The sequence below is a fragment of the Spodoptera frugiperda genome, chromosome 30 (assembly GCF_023101765.2).
Source record: "Spodoptera frugiperda isolate SF20-4 chromosome 30, AGI-APGP_CSIRO_Sfru_2.0, whole genome shotgun sequence".
In the NCBI taxonomy this organism is placed as follows: Eukaryota; Metazoa; Arthropoda; class Insecta; order Lepidoptera; family Noctuidae; genus Spodoptera; species Spodoptera frugiperda.
In genome coordinates this window covers 8,056,130-8,079,042 of record NC_064241.1, presented here as the reverse complement: position 1 = coordinate 8,079,042, position 22,913 = coordinate 8,056,130, and the positions used below count along the sequence as shown (strand labels likewise).

The 22,913-nt window shown below is 35.9% G+C and overlaps 3 protein-coding genes across 3 annotated transcripts in view; 1 reads left to right on the top strand and 2 right to left on the bottom strand.

Moving 5' to 3' along the window:
• Positions 1–22,913, bottom strand: part of LOC126912804 (uncharacterized) — a 381,241-nt gene that overhangs the window by 289,007 nt on the left and 69,321 nt on the right. The window lies entirely within an intron of this gene.
• LOC118269542 (protein wings apart-like) lies at positions 5,946–17,413 on the top strand. Its single transcript, XM_035584679.2, has 14 exons — positions 5,946–6,544; positions 6,821–8,706; positions 8,988–9,170; positions 9,313–9,417; positions 9,643–9,786; positions 10,376–10,497; positions 10,697–10,823; positions 10,921–11,136; positions 11,711–11,906; positions 12,398–12,516; positions 12,882–13,045; positions 13,478–13,587; positions 14,191–14,375; positions 15,024–17,413. The coding sequence occupies exons 1-14, from the start codon at positions 6,385–6,387 to the stop codon at positions 15,231–15,233; spliced, it is 3,927 nt and encodes a 1,308-aa protein (XP_035440572.1). The 5' UTR covers positions 5,946–6,384; the 3' UTR covers positions 15,234–17,413.
• Positions 17,405–22,404, bottom strand: LOC118269543 (IQ and ubiquitin-like domain-containing protein). The gene is made up of 5 exons (XM_035584680.2): positions 21,348–22,404; positions 20,462–20,574; positions 19,844–20,052; positions 19,265–19,394; positions 17,405–18,921 (listed from the first exon to the last, which is right to left on the bottom strand). Exons 1-5 carry the CDS (start codon positions 22,273–22,275, stop codon positions 17,791–17,793), a joined length of 2,511 nt encoding a protein of 836 aa, XP_035440573.1. The 5' UTR covers positions 22,276–22,404; the 3' UTR covers positions 17,405–17,790.

Genomic DNA, 22,913 nt, shown 5'->3' with positions numbered 1-22,913 from the left:
AGTTAACTACTTAGAATGTTTTATACCTACAGGCAATTTTGTTGAAAGTATGTGTCCACATGTACTGTGTCTGTTATTTAGGTACGGCAAAACGGAGCGACAAAATGACGTGATTTTAGGGAAGATCGTTGAAGGGCTAACATAAGGCTACTTTTAATATTTTTCTAACCCGTCACTTCCCTGAAATGGGGCGTGGAAGTTATGAAACATTACCCAGTTTCAAGGTAGAAAGCCAAAAATTGGTTCGATATGTGGACTATTCGTGACTAACAAAAATAAACATGCACGTGTTTGCGAAGCCGCGGGCGGAAAGCTAGTAGATAGGTGATCAATAAATACTGCTTCAAAGTGATAACAACTTTTTGAAATTGCCTCATTTAATTAAAAAGTATTGCTAAACAGGCTCCTCCGCCTCCTTGCGTCATTTGTCTTTACTGCTGAAGGCCGTGACCTAGACAAATCGCTTTCTCGCGGACTATCATACGCCACCCTGACCAGTCTTTGGGTCAATGAACTTTTATAAAAAAAATATAAATGTTTTATAAATATTTCAAAGTGTTTAGCCTGTGTAGGACCTTCTTAGAACAGTATCAACTGGGGTATTCGGTTTTCCATAGACCGCAATACCTACAAGAGGGTAAAACCCCATAATTGTGGCCACATCTGGCTTTATATCTCATGCAATTTGCTTTATCAGACAATGTATTTAGGCACTCCGTCGTTAACAACACCCTCCTTTGAAAGCACCCTCATTTTGTCATAGAATTGGGTACATAATATAAATTTCTACGTAGTAAGCAGTACATAAAAATTGCAAGAGGGACTTTGACGTGATGGGAAAACATCGATCTCGTGAACTGATTAGTTCTGGTTTACGTCCAATGTCGTAAAAGACACGTAAACCGCTAATTTTAGATTTACGACGTCATATATCATGTTTGTTTGGTACTGTTGTGACAATGGAACATTGTGATGTAAGTATTTTTGGTCATAATCGTTTTATTTTCGTTAGTTCGATTGTATTTCGGCATTACATATTACTCATGGATGTGATCTTGTTGATATTTAATTATTTATTTCTACATACATACATAACTTGCAAGCCTTCAATATGGTCAGTCACGACATCCTTCTAGGTATCCTATCCCACCATACGGTCTCTGGCGAGTCACTGGAATGGTTTTAACCTGCATGTGTTGTTTCTGTGATGCAGAAAGACAACACAAGGTGTAAAAGTTTGAGCGTTTGTTTAAACTTACATTCTAAACAAGTTCCTACTTTAGAATCATCGGTGGGTAAGACGTCGACGTACAAACTACGTGTAAAAAACAGACTTATTTTTTTTAAGTCAGTTAATAGGTAGGTATCCTTTCCTGCTTCAATTATTTTTTTCTGCTGCTTGAAATATTTTATTGACAACCACAACAAAATCGACTTAGCCAATGATAAAATATTTGTGGAGATACATACATCCGGAAATCAAGAAGGAAATGTACATACATCCATACGAATGTATGTAGGTAAATTTCCTTCTTTTTTTGAAATCTGTAAAAATACATTGCTGTCTGTCCACTCCGTATTCTTCCAGTAATTATCATAACACCTAGTAATTCTTTTTAGAACTACCTACATATTTTACAAATAACATATAGGCAGGTAAGACGCAGGCTATAACCTACCAATATATCTTTAATTCCATCTTAAAGGAAAGGGGATTATGGAACGGCACTGTTATGCCGAAGACTAACTTCTTCTGTCACAGGTCTTGACAATTTTTATGATAATGAAGTACCTAGTTATCTGTAGTTTCCAGATAAACAAAGGCTCACTCAGGGTTTATTCACATTGGGTTTGTCAATGACGATTCGTCAAAAAAAATGATACGTAGATAGGTAGTGGCGGATGAACTTTCACATTACATACGAAATCAAGTATTTTCTCAGGTTGCCTCAAAGTTTCTGAATAGATGTTTAGGTACGCTGAATTTGTGCTTCAAACTTTGGTTTTGGACGACGGATGCGAATATGATTATCTCGTGTTTAAAAAGGAAATAAATAGGTAGTATAGAAATAATGAAAATGGAAAATAAAGAGAAAGGAAGGAAGGAATAAAAAGGAAAGAAGAAGGTTTTTGAAAAAAGATAAAACGTGATTTAAGTCTTTGTATTGGCTTTGTATTACAGTTTTCTTTCTATTGGCAGTCAAAACTGCCAATAGAAAACTGTTAAAGCCAAATCCTCCGCTAACGCCGGTCACGGTGACCACCACAGCGTTCAATGTGTTAAGAATTATCCGTCGTTTTTCAAAATGTATAGTCGCCCATACAAATCAAAATAAGGATTCGTGAAAAAAGACGATTGGACAAAAAACTAATCGTCTATAACGGATTAGTGTTAATGAGCAAGGGAGTCTACTTATAATTCGAATTCACGAAAAATTATTATAAGTGCTAACGTATCAGACCATTTTTGTGGTACGATTGTACGTTGATTTTGAGGTCAACATTTTGACAAAAATAGAATCAATAATAATTTTAGGTGCTATCGTAGGCTAGAAATAATTTGTAGTAAGCTCATCTTGATCATTGATTCACCCGCTTACTTCCTTGCAGGAGGTACTAGCACATAGCCCTTATTATTTATTTTTATTGCAGGCATTATATAGCTCTATTGTTATAGCCATAAATAATTCCGGACAAACAATCTCCAAATCCAATTTTGTTTGGTATAAAATTTACGATCTCAAGGCGCACCATAGGCACGGAGCATTATGCAAGGCATGCAATTTTCTTCCCAAACTTTATATTCTTTTTTATAGGCGTCTACTTGAGTAATGAAAAACTATTAAAGTGGTCGTGTGGGGATAAAGCGAGGGTCGTTGGGACCTTCCACTTTTATTATGGCCCGACGAATGGCGTAGCGCTATTTTTACAACCCTGCCAATTTCATGAGCCCCGCTAAAAGATGGCAACCAACGTTTACGCGTCGGAATAAATATGTGTGTAGGTATACTCGAACATAAGTAGGTATATGCCTACATAATAATATGTAGGTATTTAGTTATCAGTTAGAAACCTGTTTATTGTCCTTTATTTATTTTATTTCGTGGTCATGGGCAGCACATTTGTCTCTATGTAGCATGTAGGTATCAATTTTAATAGCTGAAAAGAATCCAATCGTTACAATTAGGTACATGATACATTTATTATTTAGGTACTATAGGTAAGTTAGTACCTAGACATTGTCATATAAATACTGATAGAAAAAGTAGATCCATACAAAAAAAAAATTATCTCGTTTTGTCGGTTTCATTGCCGTCGGAGCAAAACCTGACAAAGGAAATAGAAAAAGGATTAAAAATGAATTTCGATTTTACTTTTCTTATTATTCTTTTTTGTTTAGCTTAGTTCTGTTTAGATTGTTTAGATTAGATTTATTTAGATAGGTAGGTATGCATTATACCTTAATCTTTACTGTCATATTATTGGCCAAAACTTACTAGTTTTGGTTAAAATTAAGTACCAACCTAGTAGCTTACTTACTTTAAGTATTTCAATTCAACAAAGCTTGTTTATTTGCTTATAACTGTAACAATGTTTGTTTGTTGAATCAAAATCGAGCATCTATTATGATTTCTTACATATTATTTACTTACTTATTTGTATAGATGCTACTTACTAGTAGGTTACCACAATATACCTACCTACTTATAACCATGGATAGGGCTGGTAACGAACAAAATGATCACCCGATGGAAAACAAGCGACAGGTGTGGGCAACGACGAATACAACCGCAACACAAAAAAAAGTTTGACCACAAGCACTAATTTGCATAAATACAATATCTAAATAATCTAATCTCAGACAATACGATACCGATTTCAATAATTATTACACTACTATAAAGCTAAGTACCTAAGTTCCTACTTACTAGGTATATTTATTCATCCCTGATAGGTATAAGATAGACGTAATTTCTTAATAAAAAATCAGGGATCCTTAAAATGTACTAAAATCAAACCAATGTAAAAAATTAGGGTAGGTACCTCAAAATTTTTATTGCTTACGCTGCGGTTAGTGTTGACTGTTTTGATGACAGAACAAGACAATGTAGAATTTAACCTAAGTAATTATTCATTTAAATATTATTAAAAAATAATAAAAATATAAATCAGACTGTTTTATCCATACCTATGTACCTACTTACCTTTTATTATTTTTTATTATAATAAATTATTTAATTATAAATTGAAATCGGACATTCCATTCAAAAGAGCTACCTTCTTGAAGTGGTTTTCACCAAAGTGTAGTGTTTGTCCCAGGTCAACATACTCCTGTCCTCGAGAGATGACCAAGACAATTGATTCCAGCTCGAGCAGAACATGTTCGTTAAAATTTAAAATTGATTTTTAATTTTCCAACCTTTTCAACCAAGGGTGTTCACCATGTAGATATTGTAGGTAAGTCCTGCAAGATATAAATCATCTGTAATTACTACCTAGGTAGGTACGTATATGTAAATCTCAAGTATTGAGAGATAGGTACATAATATGTTTACAAAAAAAAATAACGCCCCGCCACGCTGTCGTCACGTTGTCGTAGTCTCTTGAACACAAAATAATCTTCACAGCATTTGTAAACAATTTGTGGAAAATAACGTCTCCTCATTTCTCGATACGAGTGGATAGATTAAGATCAATGCTGCTGATCTTAAAAACCTAATTTATAAGAAAAAAAGAGATGACAATCGATGATTGATATCGTTTTTAAAATTATAAGTCTGTAACATTTGCGAAATTAATGCAAAGCAATTTGTCAGCGAATAAGTCATGGACATTTCGCATTGTTTATAATATCAGAATCTCACAATTAGGATAAGTAGGTATCTATAATAATTTATACCCAGATCTTTAACTACAAGTAATAAAATTGAGGAACAGTGCTGTCTGTACATCATCATTAGTCTGTTAGTCTGTTCTCGTCGACTACTGGTTGCTATAGGCCTCTCCAACGGCATGCCATTGTTATTGTCATTAATTATTTATGTTATTTTAGTACTAATTGTCTACTTTGATCAGACTATCAGACTAGAAGTACTTAGGTACCTACACATTAATATGTAGGTTGAAAAATTATTTAATATTTATTTATTTATTATAAAAAAAAAAACATTATAATCGTTACCGTTTGAAGTCGATCAAAAAATGTGGTTAAAATTGCCGGCAGAAGCCGGCACATTTTTCTCCTTTATGCTGCTTGCATGCTTCTTCAAAAATTACAACTTAACGTAAATAATAATAAAATTATATACATAACTAGCAAACCTGGCGAACTGCGTTCCGCCACCAATAACTTTCCCCTGTAAATTAAAAAAAAATCCTGAATTTTCTTTGCTATAAACCTTACGGAGCCCGAGCCCTTCCCAACGAATGCATAACCGTGGAAATCAGTTCGTGCGTTCTGGAGTTATAGCGTCAGGAAGGAAAACCCGACTTATTTTTATATAATAGATTACGTAAGAAAAAACAAAACAATTATCTTAATCAACCTACCGGACCCCTTGTACCGGACAAAGAAACAAAAAAATAGTTGTTATTGTACCTATTATTCATTATTAAATTTTCCCGCTCAAAATCTAACGCTTCCCGCACTTCACTTTATCCCGCGCAATATTTGTCTATGGTAGGACAATTTAATCATTGTCTATGGTGAAAAACATTTTTTGTTTGTTTCTTCATTTAAATTTAGAATAGAACATAATTCTTGATAATTAACTAAGGTGATAGCTTTATACATAATGAAGCCTCGTAAAGACTTTATTAAAATATTTTTTTAATATTTTGAGTAACGCTGCGAGATAATCAACCTCTACTTATATTTTGATTTGTTTGAGAGTCTATGGTTCACTCCTCATTTTCCTGTGTTCCTATTGGTTGACGAAATTCACTTCTTGTTTAGCCAATATGGCGTCTTTTGTGTTGTGAGATGACAACATCGCAGTTTGTGTCCTATTTGTCATTAACTCTTGTTTAAATCAACATTATAGATCTACCTCATAAGTTCAAAGAGAATCAGATTATTGTAATGAAAATTATAGAAACGTGTTAAACTAATATGACGCTTGATTACGCATTTGGGTGCATCTTAGAGAAAAGTACTTAGCTCCTGTAAAAATGGCGGGTGTGTTATCTTTATGGGTTGTGTTTTCATTTCATTCGGAGAAAGTCAAGTAATGCTCTAAAAGTGATATCCATGGATTTTTAAAGTGTTTCGAAACCTAAATCAAGTGTTTGGAAACGGCATGTGTTTTTCGATTTGACATTTGCCTCGACGATTGATTAGACGGGGTCGGTGCAGGTGTCATCGTTTTTGATGAAATTATCAGCATGTCGCGCTGGGGCAGAGGCCGAGGCGGTAGCGTGGCCGTACCGCTGGATAGTGCTCTCTTTAGAGAAAATAGTAACTGCCCAACTGCAGCTCGCTCGGCGGGTACAGTGGGCAAATGGGGAATCACTAGCTTCACGTCGATTAGAAGCGCACCTTACGGTAAGCACGTTTACTGACACATTTGTCATTTATAAACAACCTTGAAGTTAAGTTCCTCAGTTATTTATCGGTTTTCCTACACCTATATTCTTATTAGAACAAGTATAGTACAAGTATAGTCTATCAAAATATGGTGAAAGTAAATGTAAAAAAACAGTCCCTTCATTTTGAATGAGTGAACTATTCTATAATCTATGGTCAACTTCAATGCCTTTTACTGTGTTGTTTATTTACTTTTATCAATATTTATTACTAATTGGATTGTTTGTATTTCAGCATATGCAAACAATATTCTTAAAAAGCCAGTGCAAGATCAAAACAGTCCGCTGACAGTGCCAGCAGTTGAAACTGAGCAACCACCACCAAAGCCTAAGAAATTCTTCAAATCTCGCAATGCTGAGGTTTACCCACCAGTTCCACAAATTACTTATGCTCCTCCAGTACCTGCTGCCCCATTGTCGCCTGAACATCCCTCACATAGTAAAGAGAAGAAGACAACTAAAAGAAGCAGAGCATATACTAGAGATTCATCTTCTCCTGAATTACCCCGTCGTAACTCTGAGAAATCTAAATCTAAAAAGGGTGCAGTTGCAACAAAAGCTTCTAGAAAAGAAGATGCACCTGCTGAAAATACTCAACCACCAAATAAACGTTACCTGGTTCGCAATCGTGATAAAGTAATAAATTATGCTGAAGATGGAAGTAATAGCCCCATACCAGAGTTTACTCGATATGAATCATCACAATCAAAACTTGCTTCACCTAAAGTACCATCACCCAAAGCCAGTCCACTAGTGTCTAGTCCATCTGTCATTAAACCAGATGTTACAAGCCCATCAACAAGTAAGGAAACTAATGAGGAACGCAAACCTCCTCCAATTGTACTAAGGATATCTAAAGGAACATCAAGAATTGTCAGCACAGATTCAAATGAAGGCTTTACATCACCTAGTTCTGATAGACATTCATCTCTAGATACACACTCAGATGTTGGATCTGATCACAAAAAGAGCCCTTCTATGGAAACAATATGTTCTCCAAAGCATGAAGGTCTAAAAATTACCATCAAATGTGGAGGTCTAACTCAAGAAACCAAAAAAGAAAAGAAGAAAGATAAAAAAGATCACAAATCTCATAAACGCCACCACAAAAACTCAGATGATGAACCATTAAAGAAATTGAGTTCACCACAACCTGGGACTGATGCCTATGACCTTTATAAGACTCTAGCATCACCTTCACATGAAACTGAGAAAGAAATTAAAAATAAGATGTCACCTGGGGATGATATTGAGTCCCAGCTGGCTAAATTGGATTCTGGATCTGTAATCAAATCCCCAAGATTGGAAGTTCAACCAAATGAGTTACCTCCTGAACCTAAACCCCCAGAGAGTAGTAACTCAGGAAGATCACGAAGAAACAGAACTAAAATTAATTATAGTGAGAATGATGATTATCTGGATGTTCTTACAGCTGGTTATCCAAATAAACAAGGAACCAAAACTGTAAGTGACATTAAAAAAGAAGGAAGAAAAACTAGAAGAAAGCAAGAAACTTTAGCTGATATTGCTTCTGCAGTTACTACTCCGGAGCATGAACAAACTGTTGAGAAAAATGAAATTCCTATGGAGAAGAATGACCTAATTGATATTTTGTCTGGTGGAAGTGACAATACTAAAAATGAAGTTCCCAAGATTAAGATACATAGAAAACATAAACATAAGCATAATAAAAATTCAAGCCCTGATCATGATGTAGAAATGCCTCCAGAGGACATCTCTGTTGAACAGAGTGCCTCCAATGAAGAAGTTAGTCAGGAAGAGGAACCAAATGAGGTAGTTGCTCAAGCATTTAATACAAATAACACTCCAACCTATTCCCAGACCAACACACAATCTTCAGATTCTGCTTACAACAGTTGTCCTAATGAAAATTCTGAAGAAGAGGTTCAGAAAAATCCTCAGGAAGATGTATTTAAATCACCCAGAGGAGTATGTGAGTCAGAGGATAATGTACAGAATGAAGATAAACCTAGTGTTAAATTAGTTATTACTAAAAAGAAAGGATCAATATTCAAGAGCAAATCTTTAGTGAATGACAATCCATCACCACTGCCTGCAAGGAAAAGGCGTCATCTGTATCGTCATGAATGGGCCAATGATGTAAGTACACTATATTCATTGTAATGTTAATCTATTGTAAAATATTCCTTACTCTTTTATGAGAGCTTATGAACAATGTTCGAACTAATGATTCATCTAATGAGGTACCTACTTTTTTGTAGAATGTTTAATATAAACTTACGTTAATGTCTAGAAATTGTAATTGTATATTACACAACAAACCTTGAAGTTACATCAAGTAGATAGTAAAATTGCAACGCTTTGATTACATAATGAAAGAATATCAAGTTGTTACATATACATTATTATTGTATTTACAGAAAGGCAATGAGACTCCAAGGCCAGAACCAGTTGAGAATGCAGAAGTGAATAATCAAGTGGGACAAGTATCAGAAGAACTAACCAGAGTTACTAGATACCGAGCCCCAGATCCAATAGTGGATGATCCGATTGAAACTGTTAAACCATACACTAGTGTCAAATGCAGTAAAGAGGCTAAAGAGGTATGTATTAATTTGAATCATGCTCATAATATGTGTTAGTATAAAAAAATATAACATTGATTTGTGTGCTTAATTTATGAATTTATAGTTTAAATCAAAAATAAATCTACTTTATGCATTAAATATATTTTTCCTGTTACAGTTTTACACAGTTGTAAGAAATGTGAAAAAGGCCCATCAGATCCAGGAAATTGGAGAGTTCCAAGAATTCAATGATGATGTGGAATACCTCCTAGATGCATTACAGGTAAATACATAATTTTGTGTGATGATAACTTAACAGAGTTATGTATTTTATAAATGTAAATAATTACTTGAGCATTGTTCTAATGCAGCTGTAGAATACTATATCAAACTGATACAACTATTCTATTACAAATTACGTAACAATTTAAAATCCGAAGGAGAGTTTTTCATGTCCATTGTTGAATAAGTCGTCTATTGTTTTTAATAATAATTATATTCCCTGCAGAATAACAACCCGATATCTACGCGTTGTCTGTCTGCGATCACACTGGCGAGCAAATGTACGGCGCCTGCGTTCCGTATGCATCTGCGCGCGCATGGCACGGTGCAGAAGTTCTTCAGTGCACTACATGATGCTACAAATGACCAGGTTAGTTGTTTGGTTATTGTTTTATCTTATAAAGTACATAGTTAGATCTTGAAGTACATATACCCTAGAGAATTCTAAATGTTTTTCTCTTTTGTAATAAACACATTTTGGTACAACAATAATTTACGGTTTTTAATACAATAAAGTAATACAGTCGGTTTTCTTTGATCCATATTGTTATGTTTATTAATAGAATATTCTTACATCAAGAACACACTGACGTCAACATACATTCCATTTATCTTAAAGTTTCTGAAACAAGAGCATGCTACCAATACTTAAATAATATTATGCTATTATGTATAATTGTGTCTGTTACAACTAAAAGCAAATGAAAGTTAGATTTCTGGTTGCAATAAAATGAATTTATTTTGTGTTAGGAATGCACAAATGTAGCATGACTTGTGTAAATTGTATCAAGGCTTAATGAAATCAAGTTGAAGGCCTTGTATCTTAACATGTTTGTTGCAAACTAAGTGTGCTGTATAAAAACAAGATAAATGAGATAATTTAATGCACAAATATAGTCATATTTTCTAAATAAAATTATTTTCTACTTGAATGTTCTAACTTGTATTTTATTTTTCAGAGCCTGGGTTTGTGTACTGCAACAGTGATGTTTGTATTGTCTCAAGACCGTCTCAACATGGATCTGGATCGTGAATCCCTTGAGCTCATGCTCAACCTACTCGAATCTGATGCTTCACATAAGTAAGTACATCACTATTTATAAGTTTTCTACCTATTCATTGCTACAGACTTACATGACTATAAACTGCTTGACTACCATGTTAATCTGTTGTGTGACATCACAAGTATTTTGAAATATGACTTCTAGAGACCTCTGTCGCAGTCAATAAGCAAATTGAAATTCAAATATGTTATATACTTACCATCTATCTTTTTTCAGAAATGCGCTTGATGACTGCGGTTTGACTTCAGCTCAGCTAACTAAAACTCAAGAAAGGGTACGGGAGCTATGTGCCGAAATAAAGAGCCAAGGAAAAGCGCAACACTTGGATTTAGAAAACATTACTGTGAGTAATTTTTTTGCTATTGTACACTCAGAACAGAACTGAGATAAAAAAGAATTGATTGAATGTATCTAATTTTGATATATTTTTTCGATTTCAGGTGGGTCATTTGGCCATGGAAACCTTGCTCTCACTGACCTCAAAACGAGCTGGTGAATGGTTCAAAGAGGAGCTCCGTGTGTTGGGTGGTGTAGACCACATTGTGCGAACTATTCAGGACTGTGCTGCGAAACTCGACAGGCCTGTTGCCAGCTGGACTAGCGCTGACGTCGAAATTCTAAGAAAAGCAGATAGATGTCTACGAGTCTTAGAAAATGTAAGTTTCTTGTTATCAGTATTTTCACAATATAATTTCTTATCAATGGCTACTTTTTGTTTATAACTTTATCTATATTACATAACACAATAAAAAGAGAGTCATGCAATGATAATATGATAATAATGCTTTATTATTCTAATATTCTGTCCCATGTGGCCATTTGTGTTATAATTTAACAATACAAATATTAAAATAAGATTTGGATTTAAGAAGACAACTTTGTGAAAATAAAGGATGTAGTGACCTACCTATTTTTAAATAGTGTCTGGAAAGAAAATCATAACAAAAAATCTGGCCATTGTTAATTTCACGCCATCTATTGTCATTGTCTATAGTGTCTCAATGCGGTTATTGAATAATTTCCGCGTAATGGCGTCGATTTTTTCGACAACTATGAATTTAAAAAATATCTGAACCAGCTATACCACAAAGTTAGTGCACTGCTTAATTTTCATCATATTGTGATGAAAAATATATCTGTATCATGTAATTTGTAGTTGGTAATAGGTATGTACCTACAAATGATGCCTTGTGTGTAAGTAATTTGGAGTTAAATAATGTGGTTGTGCAGGTGACGCAGGCGAACGAGGACAACCAGGTGTACCTGTGCTCGGCGGGCGGCGCGGCGGCGCGCAGTATCTGCTTTGTGCTGCGCGCGTGGATCGACGCGGCCTACTCGCACCCCGCCCACCGCGCGCCGCTACTCGACGCCGCGCTGCCCGCGCTCAAAGTACTGCTCAACCTCTCGCACAGCTTTGGCACTACTGGTAAGTACCATTCAAATTTCTAAATATCTACCAGTCATGTAATGCCTATAACTATAACTGTACAGTGTGTCTCTTCATAAACTGGTAACTAGCTGACACGACAGCTCACATAACCTCTTAAAAACTAATGTTTGTCTTGGTAGTGGATATAAAGGAAAAGTACAGAAAATAGCTTACTGATTTCTATAAAAACCTAATATTAAAGGGTTAATAATTCCTGTTCATTGTATTAGGTGTCAAAGAATAGTTACTCTACTGCAGTCTAAATCGGGAACCTACATTGTATACACTTTGTCAAAGCAAAGAGTTTAGTCTCCACTAAACCTAAACACTAAACCAGTAACCCAAATACCAGTCACGTGCCCATAAATAAATTTCTTCTACATATAAAAATAATAATGTCTTAAGGAAAATGGATCTTATGTATTCTCTTAAAAATAAATCCTTTGAAAAATGACAAGATTTTTACATAATTACACTTTTATTTGTAGTTTCACTTGGAGCTCAGGTGATTGGAGAGCAGCAATCAGTTATGGAGACCTGTCTCATCATACTGTACAACCAAGGAAACTTCATTCCTGACAACAGAAACTTTGAATTTAGTGTTTGTGTAAGTAAACTATACTTTTTTTATATCAGTCATTATGGCATCCTATTTACTCGTGATTTAAAGACACTCAAGATTATATCCCTCTGGGAAGTGGCGTGATTGTGAGGCATTCAGGATTTAATAAAGAACGAGTTGCTGTTACAAATAGCTTGATCTAACTTACCTAGCCTAAACTATATGTGGTGATGTCCAGCATTATACTACATCTCAAAGCAATATACTTAGCTAAAGGTTCTTATTTCACTATATAGCGGCGCTTTGCTGTTTATCTTGTGGTGTCATCACACCAAACAAATAATCATTCGTTTTCATTTTAAGTTTCATTTACTATTATCATTTGAGTAATTTGACATTTCTTTACACAGGTACTGTTGCTGTTAATTAACTTAGTTCAGAACAACGAACCTAATACAGAGAGGTTGTTGAGCGTTCGAATTCGTGTTGACAACGAGGAAGACATCATGTCCAAGAGCATTGGCGCATTAGATCTTATTGTAGATCTGTTCTATAAACGGGAAGAACTAGCGAGGTAAGATGGTGTTACTGGCTTACATACTCTAAATAATCGTCGTCACGTCTTTTATCCCTGAAGAGGTAGGCAGAGGTGCACATTACGGCACGTAATGTCGCTAAGCAATGTACACCCCCTTTTCACCATTTTGTTATAAGTCCCATGTAATAGAAGGTGAACCTATTGTCATATACTGGACACAATTTCAGACTCTGTGCTACTGCTGCTATACTACTTACACTTTTTCGAAAAACCGAAGAAAGCCCTCATTTTTACTCTAAGTTACTCTTTCTCTCTCTTCCAATTACATAACTTGTGTATTTTCAAAACTAAAATTGCTTGTCATAAAAATTCTGGGATTAAAATAATCAACAAAGGTATGTAACGATTAAATGCTTGCATTTTTATTATATATGTTTTTAACCGTATCTTGACAACTTGTTTTTACAGGCGGGCTGAGGAGAATACAGACGCTCTGCTGGATGGCGAAAAGGAGCCGGATGATAATAATGATAAGAAGAAGCAATCTCAAGATGACATCGACGAGACTGTTGCGAAGTGTAAGCTATTTGTTTTTGTACTATTCTTCTAGGTACTTGAAAAAATTATAACTTCACAATGTGCTCAGTTAATTTTAATTAATAGATCATCTTACAAATAAAAAGAAGAAACCTTTTTGAAAACTAATGTTTGCTACTGTAATTGACGGTTAAGTAGTAACTTGTGCAAATTGTTGCATTCGATTGCACAACGATTGCATTAACTTGCGCAAATATTACGATAACTCATTTTTCTTTCTTTTTTTTTTTAATAAGTTGTCATTGATTGGTGTCGGTATGATCCCGATGTGTATTTAGAGAATAGTAAAACGTAAAAACCACCGACACAATTAAGCGATTTTTGAACACTAACTATAAAATCATGTTATGTAAAAGGTCTTCATAGTAAGGAAGAAGTGTGCCGCAATGTCAGTAATACCTACGTACGACATTGTACAATTAGTTACAATAATAAAATATTTTTTAAAGAATGTAAGATGACTCGTACATCTGATGTACATTTATTCTGTCATCACATTATCATCAACAACAGCCGGAAGACTGCAGGATATTTATTTTGTATTAAACGTTTATGTATATGTAATAATGAACGTGTACGTGCAGTGTTGGCCCGCGCGGGCGCGCACATGGAGCACAGCATGGTGGGCGCGTACATGGCGCTGCTGCTGGGCCACGCGGCCTGCTGCGGCCCGCGGGCGCAGCGCGCCGTCAAAGACCGCGTGCCCCTATACGCGCCGCTACTGCCCACGCTCAACAAGTACTACGCCTTCCTCTCGCTCACCGCCAGCGTAAGTACCACATATACCTACTTTATTACTGACTAATCTTGAAAAAGCCATCATTCCTTATAATGTAGGTAAATGAAACCTTAAAGTAAATGGGTGTAAAGTTCTGGGTGTAATTGAACAATAGCAAACAGATTAGTAAGAAAAATAATAAAAAGTAAGTTTTTGTCAGCATGTGAACCAAAGTCACTACCACAAACTGTACATTTGTTTTATTTTTTTACAAGGCCCAGCAAACAGCAGTTCTACATAAACTAGTATAACTTTGTATCATATGATTTTGAAATAGACAAGATAGTTTTAAAAAATTGGATAGCTTGTAATATTGATAGCAGGCTTTACATAAAACAAGTTAATAATATTAAATATAGAATATTTGGTCACAACAAATTTTTCACACGACTTTTAAGAAAAAACTGCCATAAGTTTTTTTGTTTTTAGTGTTATAAGTTTATACATTTTTTGCTTAAGTATTCTATTTTAGAATCACAATAAATGTTTAATTGTTTGTGTTTAACAATTTACTACACTGTGAACTTTTTCATTACTTGGACTGATTGCTCAGTCCTATTTACTAAACAAAATAATGGCGTACAAATAAATGATTACGTAGGGTTTTGGATTAACGGAAATATTGTCTGGGAATTACAGGCTGAAGCAGCGATAGTGGCGCACGTGAAGGCGACGCACCGCATCATAAAGTTCATGGAGGCCAGCGACAAGGAGGCGGCCGAGGCGGAGCAGGGCGCGGCGGCCGACGTGCCGCAGGACATGTCGCTCAGCAACCTCAACTACTCCGCGCACTCCTACTCCAGCTCCGACACGCACTCGTCCTCCATGGAGCTGGACGGCTACCACTGAGCCCACTCCACCGCCCAGTCTCTCACCCAGTCACGCAGGCTCCAGTGTCGCTGACCGGTCCGACAGACATTAGCCGGCTTCTGCGTCGGTCCGGTCTCGCCAGAAACGGAAATCTGAGATCGCGTCGTTTCGCCTACAGGTGTAATCGTAAGTTTGGTTTATAAAGCAAATCGTTAGAGGTAGTGGGAATGTTTAAGATACACGGAGATTTATTATTGTTCTGTTGGCTGATAGAGTTTATGTAGGATATTGGATAGTGTTGAGAAGCGTTGATTTCGGCGTGCGATTCCTATCTGCTGATGGGAATAACACGTGGTTCTGTTAGTGCATGCATATGTGTCTTAACATATAACTAAGCGTTTAGTAATTCTGAATCTTAAGTTGATCCTTGTTGAAAGACTTGTAAATACGAACCAAAACAACTAAGTAACCTTGTATATTGTGAACAGCCTATAGCAATAGTATATGATATGCCATTTGTAAAAGTGAAACCAATATAATAGGTGGTGGACGTTTGTTTGCACGCGACTATTATAAGTACCTCTTCTCTTTGTATCGATACTTCTTCCTTCTCTTTGATATTGTAAATATAAATCACAGACTGTTAAGATGATAGTTATGTTGACGACATAGATATGGGTTATGAAGTCTTAATTAAATTGAGATATTCCGAGTTTAAGCCACTGAACTGGCAATATAAAAGTGCAAAAATAGTCGAGTAAGTGTATAATAGATATGTATTCTTTTATGTGAATATTGTGTCTGCACTTTTTTGTATTATACCGCTCCGAGAGAGTTACAAATTATTAGAGTATTGTTCTATCGAGGCACAATTGTTTATTGTAAATAAATTTTAGCTAGTACCAATAGTTCGGTCTCTGTTGAGTAAATTTAGAGTAGGAACAGTTGATGGTGTCCGGATATGTTGAGATGTATAGACGCGGCCGCGACAGCGCTACGTCGCGCACGATTCGCTGTCTCACGAGATGGTGCAAAATGTACAAACACTAACTTTGATAGTCGCTCGCTGATGAGAGAATGACCTATGCTTAGATAATAAAAATATAGAACAATTTATGATGTTGGATTTTTAAACAGTTGTAGGATTAGACAGCGTCTAAGAATATTGTTTCCTTTACATAGACTTGTTTGCAAGACTCCATTTTCACAACACGACTGATGTCCATTAGGCAAAATTTTATTTTTACGAATGAAATGTAAGAACTAATAAATAAGGCACATGAATTACTTAATTTATCTAATATTGCATATTAGATGTTTTCTAAACCAAGAATTCGAATAATGTCTGTAATTTTTATATCGAGGTTGTTTATGTTTGTCAGCAAATGCAGTGCACTGGAGAAACCTTAGTTCCGTCTCATTAAGTTGGCAAGTAATATTCTGAAGATAATCAAGGTTTGGTGATTTGTTAAAATGAGTCTTTGTTGTTCTCGTCCCATGTATTTTTAAGAATTTATTGTTATTTGGCACATTTCGTATTTGGCCCTGCGGCACTAAACACGTTTGACGCTGTGTGAGTAACAAAAGTTCATTCCTAAAATTGTCATGTTAGTTGTTACACTCGTGTTTTGATGCATTTTGTGCTGACCCCAACGATAATACCGTGATGTTAGGGAACGTGAATCGTTGTTATGTGTGATCACCGACTCGTGCGGTTACACGGTTCGCATCACTTCATAGATGTGATTCTAAAAGCGGGAATGTACAGTCACGTGTGAACCTCGTTACCGTGTGACGACATTTTCTGACAGCTTTACTTTATTTATAAGACATATTTTTTTTTTAAGTTGACGCTTAAGTGGGTGTTATATTTTGTAACTGATGTTGTTAACTCACTGGATATTGTTACACAGCTGGGGTATACTATTTAAAAGACCAGGGGTTTCCTTTTCGTTTACTAATTGTACAGCTATCATTTTATCGCCTAAATTATATTTACGTAATTTATTGACATAATATATGTATCTATCGACTAAGCGTAGCTCTAAAGTGCATTTCGTTATGAATTTTCATCTTTTATCACCTGTGTTTTAAAAAATGTGTTGTTTAAACTATCATCACGAGAGTTTGATATCTTGAGAAATTATTATTGTATATGTAATGTGTAATTATGTTATAAAGTATTACGTGTAATTATTAAAAGAAGACAATTTAAATAACTGTTTGGTTTTATTTCATAATTCCGTGACATTTGCACAGACACTGATTACTATAAACTATGAACAAAAGCAACATAACAATCAAGAAAATTAATAAATCATTGTATGAGTCAATAAATAAATAAATATTTATATAACAATCACCTACGAAAAGGTGCTAAGATCTGGCTCAAACTTCTTACATACATAAAATCAACTAATTCGAGCATATTTTTAAATTTCCCTATAATATTGTAAGGAAGATATCGATATTTTAGCTCTATATTCAACATTCGCACACATAAACTACGTTCAGAATACACAACATAGATAAACTACAACAACAGAAAACAATCATAATACAAAGTAGGCATCACTACAAAATATTGTAAATAATATTAAATTCTTTCGACGGCGTCAACGCGGGCCGTGGCTGGAGCTCGTATGTTTTGCCAGTCTCCTGTCTCCGTGTACCGCTTGTTCACTGCCATCAATTGCTCAAAGTTGGCCTTCGCTAGTTTGTGTTTATTCCCAACCTTCTGCACCAACTCTTCATCATATACTAGTTCAGGATCCTCCAGTTTCAAATGTGCTTTCATTTCTTGAACAGTGACTAGGAAACAATTCCACGGCGACCAGTCCTCTTGCACTCGCCATCTACACAACCTCAGCTCAGTGATATCATCGCATTCACTAATGGCTGAATGTGAATGCCAAAGCTTTTCGACTATGAAGAAAACGTCCTTTTCTTGAAGAACGAACGCCAAAGAGCCCCAACACTTACGGCGCCGCTCATCACGTTGTACTGCTCTCAAGATAAACTTGAAAGGAGTCATATCTATCCAGCTGCGCTCGTTCACGTCTTTCCACGAACATGATTTGCAAATTAAACATCCGCTCATTCTCGTATTCAATGGGAAATCTGTGTAAGGTTTGACTTGATGACATAATTCGCAGAAGTAAAGATTTCCATTCTGCATTTTTTTGTAATCTCTTATATCCTTGTGCTTAGTTACACCAGAATTTAGTTCAGAAGTTTGTATTAAACGGAAGACGTAACCAGCAGTTCTTCGTCTAAGGAATTCGAGCTGATGTGCGTTATATCGCCTCACTATTAGATCAGCTTCTTGATCCAGTAGAGTAATTACTTCTTCAGCTAGAGGATGACGGAATTCTGCCAATGCGAATTTAAAATCAACCAAAAGTTCCAAGCGCTCTTTAGTTTCCATATCGTTGCGTATAAAGGAATTATAAAGCTCTTTTAGTTTTTTAGCTTTCTGAGTTTCAACTGTTTCCATCGTAATTAATTTCCCGCTGCGGCCGTACCACGCAACGGGTTTCGATATTTCTTCTAAAAATCTTTTTTGTTTTATCTTCCGACTATCCTCTCTTACTTTTACTCTGTAGTCTTCAATACATCTCAGTAATTCCACTTCTTTGTCGAGAAGTAATGAAAATTCTGCTATTTTAGGTCCTTTAGCGTGTAACTGTGATATTCGTGCTATTTCAGCATGTTTCCAGCGGTCAACCTGGAAAAGAAATATAAATATTAATTTATGACAAAAGAAATAAGCAATGCGTAGGTACCTATTTTGGCTGTAAGCGCTTGTTTCAGATAAATAATGAAAATTATAATATATACCTAAATGGTTCTCAAGAAGAGCCTAACACTACGACTGTGTTGAACAACTTAGAAGACCAGCAGATAAAGAGTGTAAGTACCTAACAATATGTACAAATACATACATACGTAACATAAATAAAAATGTGTGCTATTAATTAATCAAGTTAGGTAAATAATTATTTACCTACCTTAATCTCTATCTACATGAATACATGAATGAGCATTAAGTATCTACTTGACTAACTCACCATTGCATATAATTGATCAAAATCTTCCCGAGTTTTCGGAAATGTCTTGGTGATAAGATCTCGCCGTAGACGTCTTTCCGCAGCTTCCTTTTCCAATCTGTCTTCCTCTTTCATTCTCTCTATCCTTTCCCTATAAACAGAAGAACAAGTATTTAAGTAGTTCAATGAATAGGTACCTATTAATAAACAATAAAAAAATCCAACCCTTACAATACACGCAAACAAAGTCAGCCTAACCATAAAGACACCGTGACGAAAAAACTTCTCTGTTTTGTCTTTGACTACCTAGTCTCAATCCTCTCAGGCTCTGGAACCCTGGGCTCCGTTAGTCCAAGCCTTTCCCTAAACTTTTTTATACATACTACATAAAGCATAATATAAGTTCTAAGAGGCATCACAATGCAAACATTGTGTCTGCTTATCTAAAAATAAGCAAATCTAATAGGGCACATAGTAAAAATTGAGGCATTTCACACGGAAAATAAGTCAAATTGTTCACTAAGTTATACTAGCAGAAACTTAACCAGACATTGGGAAGCAAACCCTAGGTAGGTAAGTCTTAATAAATACGATACAAACTTGCATTCCGCCAGCCATTTTGCAACAAACTGCCGAAACTGATGTCGTCTGAAAGCTCGTTGTATTATCGACGCGTAGTGAGTGTGGTTTAATCTGACAATCATCTCTTCGTATGTCTCGTAGGGTTTCGGGACCACTATTCTATCGGTCACGTTCGGAATATATGCGTGAACGCTATTCATTTGCGTTGCACGACTGTAGTTTGTGTCCTGAAAACAATTAAGCACATTTTACGACTATACCTAAGTAGATACCTAATCAATTAAAACATGATTTTGTTATTTAAATAGTAAAAAGCGTTAGGAGACATCGCAGCATGTCTGATAATTATCACGAAGATTTCTCATATTTTTTTAATGGGACAAGCCCGCCACAATCTCCCATACCGCTGCAACTCTTGTAAGCCAGGATCTACAGTAGATACAGCCTTGAAAACACCGCAACATTGAATTCCGGCGCGTCCGAGGACAAGAAAAAGAAATCGATAGGTTTTCGTATTTTCGTACCTATATATGTTAATTAATTTGTGATGTTCATAGATTTTTCAAAATCTACCTTATAATACTAAGTTTAGTGCGAAAAGTAGTCGATTAATATGTATAGGAGGTATCTACGTACATAAAGCTTTTCCTTTTCTTCTGCCGTCTGTGTGTCTCGACAGTTCTTCTCATCTGGACGTAATTTCTCCGGTTTCTGTGGTGTTTGTGTATAGGCATGGTGGTATATGGCACCTGTGAAATTGTTAGAACTCTTATTTCGATTGTTGTGTCTATTTTTAATTATTATTTTATCGGCTTAATCACATAACTGTTTGACGAGGAACACGACTCGTTTCAGGGCATGCTAGAGTCTCATATTCATGAGCGGCATTCCGCGACACACGGCTACCGTAGCAGCGCGACAATCGCCACATCGTCGTCATCGTCAATCGAGCCTCTAGCATGACTTGTAACTGGTCGAGTTCCTCGTCCCCACGTTTCTATTACTTGTGATAGCATAGGTATTTCATCAATTGCATTTATTAATATCTTTTTATTTTAAATACTATTCTGTTGATGGCAAATACATATTCCAATACCGGCTGAGGCAGTCAGAGGGGTACTTTGAAACTGAGGTGCCACGACTTAGTTAGTGGGGTTAAACTGGACCAGATTAAGTTCACTTCATTCTAAGATACTTCGTAAAGAAGACTCGATTTCAGACACAAGTCTGTTTCGGTTGTCGAAGACGTTTTCCCGAGAAATAGGCGCGGCCGGTGTAATAGGCTTCGCCTGTACTGTTATCCGCCTAACAATGAATACCGCTGATTTGCAACATGTTATTGACATGAAGCCAGGATTATTGTAATATGTAGAAATCGAAAATACTAGTGCTTGGCTTTTAGAAGCTGGTAGCTTTTTGTAAAACAGGCTGAAATTTAAGCGTTAAGCGGACATCCACGAGCGGCACACCTCGCGTGACCATACGCTAGAAGAGGCGTGGTACTACAGAATACAGAATATACCTGTGTGCACATTCTTATATCCTCCTAAGAATGGTTTCTTCATTGGTACAGAAAATATTTCAACGTTAATCTGCTTGATTGTTCTTCCAAAAGGCACCGACACGCTCAAAACATCATTTGATGGTATCTCATGGTATAGTTTGTCGAAATTCAATATTACATTCTTTGTCGTAAGCAGTTCAATCTCTGCTATGCCATATTTGTCGTAATCGAGATCCATAAGAGCCATGCGATCTTTTAATGGATTATCTCCGCGTAAAAACACCATAATGTCAGGATTTATTTGAAAGAGCTCTCCCAAATTTTTCTTTATTTCGTGAACTTTCATTATAGAATGGTACGAACGAGTAAAAGTAGCATTCTGCTGTGGTACCTTGAACTTGATTGCGATAAAAGGCATATCTTTCTTTTTTGGAAGAACTGCATGCAATAGTTCATGAACGTACGATTCTTTAGGTATTGACGACAGAGAAAACTCCTCTGAATCCTTTGTAAACACATCGACAGAAAGGTTGCCAAGTGGATCAGCCTTAAGTTGTGACAAGAGACTTGTCTCCTTCAATACATTTCTCTTCTTAGTTAATATAAGGTTACTGTTGGATACACCCAGTAATTTTGCTAGTTTACGTTTTACGAACTTTACAGGTGTCGATGCTGGGAAGACTTTACTGAACACATCGTTGGGGTTTAGGGGCGACCTAAAAGTGACTAGTATGTGACTTATGGGGCATATCAATTGGTCAGTTTCTCTTGTGCTTGGGGCTGTGGGGTATCGAGATTTGATCTCATCGCCAGACGGTGTGGTTTTATAAGGTGGGGCAGTTAGCAGTTTCTCACGACCTAAATCGCACTGACACGCCGTTGCTCCTGTCTGAACTTGAAGATTGGGGGAGATGCCTAATAATTTATGCACGTCCAATTTCTTCATTTTAACAAATATATCTCACTATAATCACTAAATAAAAGGTAAAGTTAAGACTAATTGTTTAAAAAAATGTACAAGACTAGACATAACAAACAATGAAGATAGACTTTATTTTGTTGCTAAGTTACACCTATTTACGGTTGCCGAGTAACCATCAAAATAATCAGCCTGCTTCTATGCACTATGCCGTGCCCTCAAGTAACCTTTGAGATTGGTTATCATAACACATTAGCCGTATAAATGCTTATTGATACAGCTATTTACCTATGCGGCATGTCTAATTGTGTGGATTATACCTACAACTTTCAGTTTAGGAATGACTTGTAAAAGTGTACAATTTGAATTAATTTCCAAATTGTACCTATATAATAGAAATAATATAGCTATTGGTAAGCATAAACTTACAGAAATGGGTTAAAGTTAATTGAATCATAAGAAGAGCATAGAAACTCTTGTTTTTAGTCAGGCAGTGAAGGTACAAGGCGTTGTTTGTTTTCATAAAGAGAATTAACCGGTTAGCTTTAAAAACTAACTCCTTTGAAGAATTTTATAAAAGATGCGAGTGTGCATTCAACGTTCATAAATAGGTAATTTTCTGGTTTAAAACAATTTTCTTTGTAAGTTATCTCTAAAGCAATTAG